The 14463-nt window shown below is 43.0% G+C and overlaps 1 protein-coding gene across 3 annotated transcripts in view; it reads left to right on the top strand.

Annotated features, from left to right (window-relative positions):
* The window catches only part of usp24 (ubiquitin specific peptidase 24), a 278284-nt gene that overhangs the window by 137408 nt on the left and 126413 nt on the right, over positions 1–14463 (top strand). For all 3 annotated transcript variants that reach the window (XM_060917596.1, XM_060917597.1, XM_060917598.1), the window contains exon 11: positions 801–915. In XM_060917596.1, coding sequence (XP_060773579.1) covers positions 801–915 — 115 coding nt within the window. The remainder of the gene's footprint in view (positions 1–800; positions 916–14463) is intronic.

Below are 14463 nucleotides of genomic sequence, written 5' to 3' on the forward strand. Positions count from 1 at the left end.
ATTGCCATGCACCATCACCAAAACGCCTCTTTTTCATCAATAAAGCATCGCGAGCTGTAGTGTGACCGTAGCGTCACAGAAATGCTCGACAGAAAACCAGCAGGTAAATATTAATAGATCAAACTACATTTTAATCTGCGTTTTGAAAAGTGCACACGACTGAAACGCATAACAGCCTGCATGCCTCGCTGATTTGGTTACAGTTTCCAAGTAAGGTAATTATTTAAACTCTGTACTTTTCTGTCATGTATCAGTTCCAAGTTTGAAATGATTTGAATAAGCCTTGCTCACCCACCAGTCAAGTGAAAGCTCCAGCATTCTTCCCTGGATGTCCAATTACCTATTCTAAAAAAAAAAAAAACAGCAGTGAAAAATATAATTTAAGTCAAACATATGATGAGCCAATGACGGATGTTAATACAGTTTCAGGAAAATAAACCAGTACTCGAATCCTGAGGTGGGGACCACTTTACGTAGCCGTAATATTTATTCGGTCTTGATTGCTGGTGATGAAGTTTCACGTTTCTGTCCTTTTGAGAAAAAGACAAAAAGTCTTTGGATAACATTTCAGCTGTGAGCTGTCTCGAACAGCTGTGAATAATTAACCGATAGCTTGGACTCGTCCTCGGAGTCCGCGTTAGCGATCTGTCCACCTCTGCACTTGAGGATAACATGTACATTGCTTTACTTCGAGTTGCAAAATAAAACTGTGCCGAAAATAGAAAATACTGAGAATACAGTGCTTTTGAAATGCTGATTTGGCTCAATATGGTCTGGCTGACTGCCGTGTTCTGTTCCAGGTCACCAAGTTAATCGAGGAGAGCACGGTGTCCAAGACCGTGAAGAACGCCATAGACACGGACCGGCTCCTCGACTGGCTGGTGGAGAACTCGGTCCTCTCGATAGCACTGGAAGGTCAGCCCCTCTCTCTCTCTCTCTCTCTCTCTCTCTCACTCTCTCACATGGCCCGATTCTCGCAGGCTTAACTGATCACAAAATGCAGTCAGTTTACAGTGAAGATATAGAATATAAAATATTTTTAATTGTAATTTTATACTTGAAAATATTTTGAAAAGAAAGCAGGTGAAATTTACAACAACAACGAAAAAATCTGCACAGTATCGCTAAGTCATGAAGGTGTAATTACCTTAAAACCTTACCTGTTGTATAACAGGTGATGTACTGATGTCCTGTATGTCTCCAGAAGGAAGGGGGGGGGATTTCAATCTTAATTATCTGGCAGTCTGCAAATATGTGTGTCCCAAGTTGCGAAACAGACACCAGGGTTCCCACGGTCATGGAATTTCTGGAATTTTAAAAAGTCTGTTTCAGGCATACAAAGTCAAGGGATCTGATCATTATTTTGGACGACATCATGGAATATCGGATCATCCATCCATCCAGTAGACGAAAGTCCTTCCCGTGCCATGCCCTGGTCTTCCCAGGCAGTCTCCCGTCCCAGTACTAACCAGGCGCATTGGGCGGTGCCGATCTCCGTTTCCGTAGCCCTCGGCTTCTCGCTAGGGTTACAGTGGGGGGCTAGTTCTCTGGTAACCGCGAGAGTTTGACTTCCCCATGCACATCTGTATCGCAGCGTGCCTTGTCAGACGGCAGTAGGTACCATTTTGTATGATGGTCGGGTCATACCAAAGACCACGAGTAGAACTCATGACTTCCCGATTGAAAGACGGACATGCTAACCACTAGGCCAGTACTTTTATTTGTTTGTTTGTTTGTTTGTTTATTTGTAGCATGTTTAAATTTTAGCTGCCACTTATCACATTGTAATATTTTTCCATACAATATTTAAATAATATTGGCGACTCGTTCAGTATCATGCTAGCTGAATGGAACATATCTGATATACCATGAAAAAAGCCAGCATTATTATTATTATTATTATTATACAGAGACACACTCTTTTCCAGTTTTTCGATGTCCATTGGTCTGTTTTTCTCTTGCGAAGGATATCTAAAGAAGTTTTGGTAGCCTTTTGGGTGTTCAGCACATCTTTTTCTTTCCCAGCGAACAAAGAAACGCTTCTGCACATGCGCAGCAGAAAACTTTTCTCATTGGATATTCGCATCAGCTCTGATGTGTGACGTCATGTTGTCTTGACAACCATGCAATATCGTAAGCCATATTCAACGCTCATTCTCCATTGGGTAGAGTGACGTAATACACGGAGGATAAGCGATATGCTAATAATATTGCATGCTGTCAAACCAAATGAACGGAACCCACTGGGGGGTGGGGGGTGGGTTGTTGTTTTTTGTTCCAACACTCGCTAAAAACTGCCCCGTCAACTCTCACGACTTTGCTGTGAGACTCGTGATTTTTGTTGCATTGAGCCATGCAGTGAAAGGACATCCATGATTTGTTGACTGCAGGAAGTCGACCAGTGAAATCACGTCTTACTTTGTCTTCATCATCTCCACGTTACCGGCAGGAAAGACACACTTGGCGAAAACAAGTGACCGCGATTCTGGATCAGCGAGCCCTCCAAGTTCTAAAAAAAACCCAGATTTAGTGCAGCTAAGTCTGATACGAAATTTAATTCCAACTGGACCAAAATCTATCCATGCTGCATTATCACTGATTCAGCGAGCAACACCATTTCCGATGTGCTGTTTGCAACAGGAGGATCAGTTGTAAACACCAAGACCTTTTGAGATGTTGAACTTCACATGTAAAGAAAGTCTCACAAAGATCTTGAAAAAGCGAGATCGTCATCAGGATCACTCTTGACCGCGTTTACAGCCCAGACTTCCGTCAGTGAGAAGGAATATTTTAACATTTTATCGTGTTGGAAAAGAGTTAAACGTGCCTTGTTTCAGCTCATCTAAGCTCAACGAGATGTATTTGCAAAGTTCATTATCATTATCTGTAGCCGCTTTATCCTGTCCTACAGGGTCGCAGGCAAGCTGGAGCCTATCCCAGCTGACTACGGGCGAAAGGCGGGGTACACCCTGGACAAGTCGCCAGGTCATCACAGGGCTGACACACAGACACAGACAACCATTCACATTCACACCTACGGTCAATTTAGAGTCACCAGTTAACTTAACCTGCATGTCTTTGGACTGTGGGGGAAACCGGAGCACCCGGAGGAAACCCACGCGGACACGGGGAGAACATGCAAACTCTACACAGAAAGGCCCTCGCCGGCCACGGGGCTCGAACCCAGACCTTCTTGCTGTGAGGCGACAGCGCTAACCACTACACCACCGTGCCGCCTATTTGCAAAGTTGTGACGTAAATAATAGCTTATTTTGAACTGTCCCACAGATATGTTCTCATAAATGTAGAGCCAAATATTATTTTTTTCAACAGGAACTCTACATGCTGTGTTTGTGTTTATTATTGTTACAGTAGTAGCCAAGCAAGTCTGTGTCGGTGACGGGAAGTGTAAAAAAAAAAAAGCACATTAATGTATAAACCTATAACTACATAATTGGAAGTTGTTAACATATCATTGTCATAATGGGTTTGGGATTTTTGGTGATGGTATTACTTTGAGTAATTCACTAATTTTATATTCCTTTAATATTATCTTTCTAAGTTATTTAACATTATTAACAAATGAATAAATATTTTATAAATGATATTTAATACATCGGACAGAATATTACATTTACTCAGCTTGTACTGTTCTATTCAGATAATATTTTATCACCCGCTGGCCGAAAGGCCCGAAGGGGATTATGTCGTGGCGATTTCCGTCCCGGGAAGTGTACTCATCTTCTGAAATCAACTCCTCGCACGGTTTTTGGAGGAATTTTACGAAACTTGGCAGGATTCTTTGTTATATGTTGGTAGTATGCCTGTTGTAATTTTGTTAAATTCTCATCTCATTATCTCTAGCCGCTTTATCCTGTTCTACAGGGTCGCAGGCAAGCTGGAGCCTATCCCAGCTGACTACGGGCGAAAGGTGGGGTACACCCTGGACAAGTCGCCAGGTCATCACAGGGCTGACACACAGACAACCATTCACACTCACATTCACACCTACGGTCAATTTAGAGTCACCAGTTAACCTAACCTGCATGTCTTTGGACTGTGGGGGAACCCGGAGCACCCGGAGGAAACCCACACGGACACGGGGAGAACATGCAAACTCCACACAGAAAGGCCCTCGACGGCCACGGGGCTCGAACCCAGACCTTCTTGCTGTGATGCGACAGCGCTAACCACTACACCACCGTGCCGCCCTAATTTTGTTAAATTGAGTCACATTTTACCAGAGTTACAGCCCTTGATTAACAAGCTTGTACTTTGAGAATTTCATGAAGGTGTGCTCGCCTTCTGACATCAACTCCTCTCACAATTTTTGGACGAATTTCTCGAAGCTTGGCAAAACGCCATGTTATATGACAGTAATACGCATATTGCGATTTCATTTCGCTTGTGAAAATTTTCCCAGAGTTTTGACCCTTGATTAAATAACTTGTTTGACAATTTCATGAGGGTGTACGTTCTTCTGAAATCAACTGCTCTCACAATGTGTGGAGGAATTTCACCAAACTTGGCAAAAGGCTTTGTTATATGACAGTTATATACGCATATTGAAATTTCGTTTAATTTGGGCAAATTTTACCAGAGTTCTGCCCTTGATTATTAACAAACTTGTACTTTGGCAATTTCATCAAGGTGTGCTTGCTTTCTGAAATCAACTTCCCTCAGAATTATTATTATCCCCTGCTGGCCAAAAGGCCCGAAGTGGGGTTACAGTATGTCGTGGCGATGTCCGTCCGTCCCAGGAAGGGTACTCACCTTCTGAAATCAACTCCTCTCACAATTTTTGGAGGGATTTCACGCAACTTGACAGGATTCTTTGTTCTATGTCAGTAGAACTGCAATTTCGTTCAGTTCAGTCGCATTTTACCAGAGTTATGGCACAGTTGCCAGCGGCGGATATTGTGCTCTCGGAGCATGCTTGTTTGTAATGATGATAAAATTATGTATTTATGCTTTCATTTAATAAAGGGCAAAATAATCCTCAGACTCTGTTGCAGTAAATTGCAGACACGTGCACTTTTACTGAGTTAAAACCTTGGTTTAGAAATGACTTTGTGGCAACACAAATTGCGTTTCCTGTTTTCCAATGAAGCGACACACAGTTTTGTGGTGAAATCTTATTGAAATGTGCTCATTTACATCTTTAATGTCATGATCATGTTGAAATGTGTTCTTGTTTCCCTGGCATTGGTTTGTTCATACATGTGGCGTCCTCGTGAAGCCATTTTTTTTTCTTTAATAATAACAGCAAGAAGGTGAAAACTATTACCGCTTTTCCACTACCAACGCGGCTGAGCCGTGCCGTGCTGAGTTGGGCTGAGTCGAGCTGAGTGGGGCTGTTGGAGTTGCATTTCGACTACAACCATGCTGAACCGTGCTGGCTGGAAGTGGGTGGGCACATTGGGTGGAGTTAGCGAAAGTGGGTGGACGTCACGTGATGTCGTTAGGCGGCGCAAACAGTGACATCAGTGATCTTTTAAGCGGTAGTCTCACGACCCGGATAGTAAACAATAAACATGGAGGACATGGAGTCGTTAGTGTTGCTGGTCTTGGTGCTGTGGCTTGTTGTCACCGACAACGCCAACAGATACTGGCAAGAGCGTATAGATGAGGCGAGGCGCATAAGGCTCCAGAAATTCTTGTAATTCTTCTTCTTCCGGGTTTATGGTGTTTACAGATCCCAGCGTGCTCGCGGGGCGTGTGTGGGCATGTGAGGACACTCCTCCTCACCAATCAGTGCACATGGGAGTGTCTCCTCACGCCCCTAGCCTCACTCAGCTTGGTTTGGCTCGCTTCAGCCCTACTCCAAAACCGTGCGAGTTTTGGGTGCTAAGCAGGGCTGAAGCGAGCTGAGTCGTGCTGCTCTTAGATAGTCGAAACGCGAGCCATGTCGGGCTGAAGTGAGCTGAAGCGAGCTGAAGTGAGCTGAAAAAGGGTAGTGGAAAAGGGCCATAAATATTCATCCTAAGGCCACCAATCCCTTCTTAAAGTTGGCAAAATCTTTTTCGGATGGGGGTCTTCACCCCCCCTTGACCCCCCACCAGGGCTTTGCCCTGGACCTGACCGGGGCCTGCAGCCCCTGGATCCCGGCTTTCTCACTTCTTTTTTTGTTTTGGGGTTGATAGCTATGTTCAACCATGTTAACAATAAAAAGTGACCGTGTCAGTACCAACATAAAATGCTCCTAAAAGTCACCAGATGCCACCAAATGGACTTTTTTTTTTTCTCCTTCAAAATTTTCCAGGGGAGGCCAGTTTTCCCTTCATCGAGAGTGTGGGGGGGACCCCCTTCTCATTACTCTCCTCCCGCGTGCCTTTGGTGTGGCACATGGCCCTGCGGGCCCCCAAAAGTTAGGGCTTTATTTTGATCCTGAGGAGAACACTGCATTTGACATAAGGTCTTTACACACACAGTGCGACGGAGATAAACTGCAAAAAACAAACAAACGATTGACGTATTTAAAAGCAGCGTTAATATTCTCAATAAACGAGACATAAGTTTGTTTTTGTGGAATGCTGACATAGTCATGTTATGATGGAGTTAACAAGTAATGATCCTGGTGCTTATTCTCTCACAAAAAAAGGGGAAAACGGAACATTTTGGGGTCAGCCTATCCTGAGAAGTAGGTGACAGGGCGGAGAGTTTCACTCAGTGCGTTTACATGCACATCCAAATCGAGCTACTGTCGGTAATCGAGCTAAGGGTCCCAGCAGGGGTGCCAGAGAAATCCAATCCTACATGCACACAAGGAAATCGAGCTATTGTGTGAGGTACATTGTGCACCCGAGCCACAGGTGGCGCTACACACCCCATCGTGTTGGTACACTTCCGGTTGTCGTCATGAAGAAGAGGAGTGATTTCCACTTTACATTCACACCACATGTCATTGCCACCTGTTGGCTACAAACTGTCCTGCGCAGACCACTGTTTTGTAAGACAACTTATTTTGCACAATTGTATATTTTTCTAAAGTCCGTTTTTTGCTTACAATTTAACTTGTGTCTTAATAAACACACAAAAAGTTCAATTGTTTTTTGTTTTTTTGTCTCCTTGTTCCTCCTGACCTCTTCTGCTGCTCGCTACTACTACTGTTGTCATGCCGACCGAGGCTGTTGTGTTTCCCTCTTGTGGTCTCGTCCCTCGTCACTTCCGGAAGGGAAGTAAGTAGCTCGACTACGTAGCTCGATAGGGTTTACATGCACTAAGTAGCTCGGCTACAATCGCATAATCTAGGTCGCGTAGCTCGATTGCGAGGAATCAAGTTCGGTTCAATTTCAGCCGAGCTAAGGTGTTTCCATGGCATTTAGAACTTCGATTTCAGTCGAGCAACGGCAGAAATTCGATTTTCTCTATGTGCATGTAAACGCACTGACTGAGACTGATAGTAAGCTTCACCACATCACAAAGTAGGTTACTGACCTACTGACTGTACACCCACTGTTTTTGTTGTTGAACACCTCACTTTTTTTTTTTTTTTTTAAATACCCCTGCTCCGAAGGAGGGGCTTGTACTGGTTTACCTCTGTCCATTTGTCCGTATCGCCGTCTGTCCGAAACACCCTTTTTCTCAGCAACTACAAATCATAGCCACTTGGCACCAAACTTCAGCTTAGGGTTCTATACCATGTCTACCGGTTTCTGGTCTGTCCCACATTGACTTCCTGTTTACCAACTGAATGTATTTACGAACCATATAGGGTGGATTTACAAAATTTTCCCAACCCTTTTTTTTCTCAGCAACTACAAATCACAACTGGTTGATATTTGGTACCGAGCTTCAGCTTGGGGTTCGATACCATGCATACCGTTTTCAGGACTGTCCCACATCGACGTCCTGTTTACTGACTGAATGTATTTACGAAGCATCTAGCATGGATTTTGACGCTGTTTCAAGAAGCAAAACGACAGTTTACCAGGATGCTGTTTGAAATCCCTGGAGAGAATACTGCTCTTTACTTACTTGTTTCAGGGTTCATTATTTGTTGACGTCAGCATTCATAATAAGTGTCCTATTCCTTCGATCGCTTGCATTCTGATATCAGCGAGAGCGGGGGCGGGGGGGATACGTAAGTGAGCTAAGTAAGCCCATGTTTACTTTAGACCGTATCAGCGGATCATCAGATTAACGTTTTTAAAACGATTAGTGTGCACACAGCAACACCAATACACGATTTGCGTGCACACAGCAACGCCAATACATGGATACGCTCGGCTCCGCAGGCATCCTGCGCTCCAAATCACTCCGCCCTGAACAGCGAGTGCCCTCTGGAGGGTGCGCACTCTGGCCCTGCGCAGCTCACAGAGCGCGCGAGTGAAGTGCACAAGCCACGATTCGGGACTGAGCCGCTGTGTGTGTGATCCCAGCGCATATCACTTACTACTTGCAAGTGGAAGGATGGCAAGCCTAAAGACAATCATAACTACACAATGGGCAGTATTTGCATCAGTATTTGCAGTGTTTTCATACTTTTATACTCTTTAATGAAAGGTGATACAAGGCGGAAGTCCGCGCCGTTTTTCAGCAGTCGCGTCACATGACCAACGCCAGCGAATCAGGAAGGTGGATGTCACAGTGACGTTGTCCAATGAGATGCCAGCTAGAGCTCAGCTCAGCGTATCCGCGTATTCTCAATGTTTACACAGCACTGGAGCTGACACGATCTGGACTGAATACGTGGACGCTCGCGGATTCCCGTTTCGTGGCGTTTCCAGGCGGTTTAATGTAAACGGACAGTGCATCCGCGAAGAAAACGAGACAGATACGGTCTAATGTAAACGTAGCCTAAGTGAGCTAAGTAAGTGAGCTAACAGTTGAGCTTGTTCCCCCCCAGATATTATCTTTAAAGTCGTTATCTTTTATCATTTTTTGTTTCCCTTGTCAACTAACACTGGGTTTTGAGACACAAAGGGTACAGTTTGACTATTAAATGCTTACTGAGTGTCCAGACACCCTACATAGTGCTTTTTGTATACTAATAGTATAGAGGTGTGTGTATTCAAATGCAGCCAAACTGAATGAGACACTCCACCAAGCCTGCAGCAGTTGAATACGTTCCTTTCACGGACAAAATATTAGAAAACTTGAAGCTGTCACCAAAATAAGTCACTTTTCACACATGAGCATTTGCCTTTGATGTGAAAGTGTTCAGTTATAGTCGTTCAAAAAATATATTTTCGGCTGAAAAAATTGCTACCGTACGACAAATCACACTGTGTGTAAAGTCGTTTTGAGTGGGAACCCTGACCGTGATCAGTTTTGACCGTAACTGTTAATCTGTTTCACCAAAATAATTAGGAATTGGTTTTGTTTTGCTTACTTCGTATCCATGCCTTGATCGTCTCTGCCAAATGATCACCAAATGATCCAGTTTAACAAAAGGGGTGTTCACACGGCACATATTTGCATCGATGCTGCACCGATGTATTTTGTTGCGATATATCTCACACCGGTGTCAATTTTGTGGAGCGTTCACACGTCACAAACCTGCTTACTAGAGAGAAGCGTGTTAGCACCGGTGCAGCCCCACTTGCGTTCACACGGCAGTTTTTGCGACTGTGCTATACGATAGTAATAATGCGGAAATGAAATATGCGCATGCGTGAAAATGTACTTCCTTTTCCCGCCTTGTTTGTGATTAATATATCGAAAAACCCTGGTTTATACTTCTCCAGACAAACTTTCTACGTTGTGGTCTATCAGACACCGTAAAAGGGTAAAAGAGAGAAAGGAAAGGTTGTGCAAGTACAAGAGAGCACGAAAACAACGCATTCTACAATTCATTCGGCAACAAATCGACGACTTCGTGTCGTTCATGGACGGTTGTCATGGCATCACCAAGCGCCGGGAAAACAACGTGGATGATGACACGCAGTTCTGTTGTTGTTGATATTCACAATTTTGGAAGCGCAAAATACCAGGATGCAAATTATGCAATGCCTGTATGTAATCAACTCTCCTTACGTGTAGCGAGTCTACCCCTGTAGCGTTCAGACGTCCCGTTTTATATCGGTGCTGCCCCGCAAACTAGCATTTACTCCGGAGTAAATTTCTTAAACCACCTCCCGAGCAGGGTTAGATTTGCACCGGTTTAAGCAGCTTTCAGGGGCGACACCGGTATAACTTGGTACCGTGTGAATGCTCTACCGGGGCAGCCCCGGTGCTACACCGGAGTAAAAGTTGCCGTGTGAACACCCCTAAAGATGGAAGTAAATGCAGCCGGTCTGCTTAAAGCTGTCTGATCTTGCTAGCTCAGTGCGCTTTTCTCTTTCTTTTCTCAATAGAAATGTGCTTGTGGATAGCTGCACGCTGTAGTGAAATGGACGTACAGTAAACCTAATCAATTCAGTTTGTAATCAGATACTGGCTGCCCAAATGTCCATGATGCATCGGCACCGTTACATCATCATCAGAGAAGAAAGAGCTACTGTACACGCTCTGTACAGACGACTGGAGGTGATGTTTAAAAAAAAAAAATGCTCAAAAGAGTGAAAATAAACAGACATGAATAACAGTAACGGTTAAAAAGGAGGGGGTGTGAATAACTGGTAACTTATTAATTCCTCATGCTGAGAGGTGTGTGTGTGTGTGTGTTGTCCTGTTTACTGAGCAGACGGACACCACACTACTCTTTCATTGTTATTTCCTGCTTGAAATCACCTTCCCTTTAGCTCGACTCCCACTCTTTATTTTCCCCTCTTACTCCGTCTACTCTTTCTCTGTCTCTCATCCTCTACAGATCCCCTTGCTTCTCAGCTTGCCCACTCCCCCCTTCTCTCTCTTTCACATTTGTCTGCTGTTGACGTTCACATTTGTGTCCTCTTTCTCTTTTTATTTAGTGCTTGCCACGTTCATTTTGTTTTCATTCTCTGTAACCGTGCTTTGGCAACTTTTGCTTTCTGTTTTTACCCTTCATGCATTTTTGTTTCATTTTCTGTTCATGTCATGGCATACTTCTGCATCATAACAGTATTGGGGGTAGGATATAGGAGTCTAGGGCAGTGATTCCCAACCACTGTGCCGTGGCACATTAGTGTGCCGTGAGAGATCATCAGGTGTACCGTGGGACATTATCCAATTTCACTTAATTGTTCCGAAAATTATTTATTTACTGCAAATAATTTGTCTTCGTTCATCTATGCCAGCGACGTATAGTGACCGGCAGAACAATTAAATACTCTTCCAATAGATGGCAGCAGGTAGCTAATTAACCTGTGTATCTACCTGTTGCCATTCAAACAATAGAATTAGTAATGCTTTGGGTGTGACAGCGGTGATAGCGATGGATGAATATTTGAAAAAGTACACAATCCAAACTGGGCCCTGGAGAGAATTCTGACCCAGATGAAGGCCCTAGTATGAGTAGAGGTCAGAAGAAAGCAAAAAAGGTGATTTTCCACAACCTATCTATGCGAGCTGGGCTTTTCAAGCATGACTGCTGTAAAAACTAAAAAAGGAGAGTGACTCAGAGCTGTTGAAGATCTTCGTGTGTGTCTTTCTTCAATTCCTACGAGTATATCAGCTTTGTGTTCAACTAAACAGGCCCAGGTTTCACACTAAGGAAATTGTGAGTAAATTGAGACTAGATTATCATTTATTTATTTATATATATATATATATATATATATATATATATATATATATATATATATATAAAAATGTATACACACACACACTTTTGTGATATTTTTGTTTGGTGGTGTGCTGTGGGATTTTTCAAATGTAAAATATGTGCCGTGGCTCAAGAAAGGTTGGGAAACCCTGGTTAAACAAATCATGAAATGATGCATCAATAAATAATCCACAATGTTCATCCGTTAAAACAAAGGCTGGGATGAAGTGTTGAGAGAAAAGGTCTCGAAGAAAACAAGAGCAAGAATTCATGTTTAGATCAAGAAGCTTCACAAAACTGAAAGACAGCACGTGGGGTTTCACAATTATGATGAATTTGTATAATTATAGTTTTCATGATTAATTTTAAAGAGTTACTTTTAATACCCCCTGCAAAGAAAGTTTTGGGGGGTATATAGGAATCACCCTGTCTGTCCATGTGTCTTGTAAGCGCAACTCCTCCTTAAACGGTTTGATGGATTTTGATGAAACTTTGCACGGTTGCAGTTTACCACCTGAAGATGTGCATGAAGGAAAACAAGTGTTGCCAGGCAAAACAAACCTCGCCCGGCAGCACTTTTATTTTCTACCTATATGTTGATAACGGTAATATTTCTCAGTCATCAGCTGCCAGGTTATAATCTTATGAAAATCTGTGACCTTGAGTTTGACATTTCAGAGTCATTCAAGGTCATTGGTGCCAAATGAAAGCCCATATGGGACTTCTTATATGTTGATAATGGTAACTATCTGGCTATCATGAAGCATTTTCAAGTTACAGCCCTTTGAAAACCCATGACCTTCAGTTTGACCTTTCAAGGTCACTCAAGGCCAAAGGTCATGGTGCCAAATGAAAGCCCATATGGCACTTCCTATAAGTTGATAACGGTAAATATCTGTCGACCATCAACCGCTTTCAAGTTACAGCCCTCTGAAAATCCGTGACCTTGAGTTTGACCTTTCAGGGTCACTCGAGGTCAGAGATAACGGTGCCAAATGAAAGGCCATATGGGAGTTCCTATATGCTCATAATCAGTGTTGGGCACGTTACTTTCAAAAAGTAATTAGTTATAGTTACTAGTTACTTTTCCCAAAAAGTAACTGAGTTAGTAACGGAGTTACTTTGTCATAAAAGTAACTAATTACCAGGGAAAGTAATTATTCCGTTACATTTTGTTCCCCCTCAAAAAAATCAAATTCAATTAGTGTAATCATAATAAAAGTGAATGTTAAATGTGTTTAATGACTGAAATGGACACTTAACAGAACCAATTAGTAATGTTATCTACACTATAATAATATTTTTGTGGGACAATGTGAGATAAGACATCTATCAAATGTAATATATTTTTGTAGTTATTAAAATTATGTTACTAATTACTGGCCACTGACGAGGACAAACGCTTTGTTCCTCGACATAATGTGCATTGCACGTAAACACTCTTGCCTTTTATTTCAAGTAATGAAAAGTCCTGGCTGTATTTCCAGTGTGAAAGCGCAGTGCTGGGCTGACCGCTCGCCATCGCTGGCTCTTCTGATTGAAAGAGCGCACAGTAGTGCAGTAGGCGTGGCCTACCTACGTATGTTGTCCAAATCTACTCTGATTGGCTTACTGTGCCGTTGTCTCGCGTCTCCCCGCCCCACACGAAAGCAGAGTAAAGAAAGGCTGAACGAGCAGCGTGCCAGATGAGAACAGCTTTAATAAAGTAACACATAGTATTTTATTGTAAGTAACGGGAACGGCGTTATAACGATGTAAAAAGTAATTAGTTAGATTACTCGTTACTAAAAAAAGTAACGCCGTTAGTAACGCCGTTTATTTCTAACGCCGTTATTCCCATCACTGCTCATAATAGTAAACATCTGTCTATCGGCAACTGTTTTTGAGTTAGAATGGAAAATGTTATTTTGACCGAAAGGTTGACCTTTCCGGCGACCTTCACTTTGACCTGATTATGCCCAAAATGTAATCAGGTAATCTACGGACCATTGCCCACCTACCCTGAAAATTTGAAGTCAATCGGTGCCACCATCTGGACGCTGGATTGTTAACAGACAGACAAACGAACAAGCCGCACTGATTACAATACTTCGCTTCACTTACTCCGTAGCGGGCCAGGAAATAATCCCGGCCCGATGTTTCAAAGGGGAGATTATTCAACGTATTCCCTTACATATGGCAATATCTGATGACAGGCTCGTAAGCACAACTCTTCCTAAATGGTTTGAGTTTCGAGTTTTTTATTTTATTTTATTTTTTTTAAACTGTCCATGCTACAGTATTTTCATGCATTAACACTTGGACCTAGAAAAGTCAAGTCTAGAAGAGTGTAGATGAATAAAGGCAGTCTGTATGCATGTGTGTGATGGATATCATCCCCCCCCCCCGATGTGATGTGATGTGATATATATTAGCCACTGATTATTTCTGATGATACTACAGTTGGTTCCAGTCCACTAATTTGATTGGTCAAGCAGCGTTCCAAAAGTGCTGGTATTTCGCATAACGGCACTGGAAAGTTTGTGTGCGTGCGTCATGCCACTCATCTACATCCTGCAAGTGCAATTCCACTTCCTAGTTTGACATGGTTACGACAGTAATTTTAGCGACATCAGCTGACACGGCAAATGAGGAAGATGAAAAGGAAAAAGGGACGCCAATTCTATCAGAAGCACCTTTAACAGGAATATACACATCATTGTGAGGTGACTAGCAAGATAGCCGACGTGCTATCAAGCAGTGTTGTCGTCGAGTCACTAAACCTCGAGTCCAAGTCCAGTCTCGAGTCCCCACTGTACAAGTCAAAGTCATTAAAGAAAATTCCGACTCGAGTCCAC

The sequence above is a fragment of the Neoarius graeffei genome, chromosome 3 (assembly GCF_027579695.1).
Source record: "Neoarius graeffei isolate fNeoGra1 chromosome 3, fNeoGra1.pri, whole genome shotgun sequence".
NCBI lineage: Eukaryota > Metazoa > Chordata > Actinopteri > Siluriformes > Ariidae > Neoarius > Neoarius graeffei.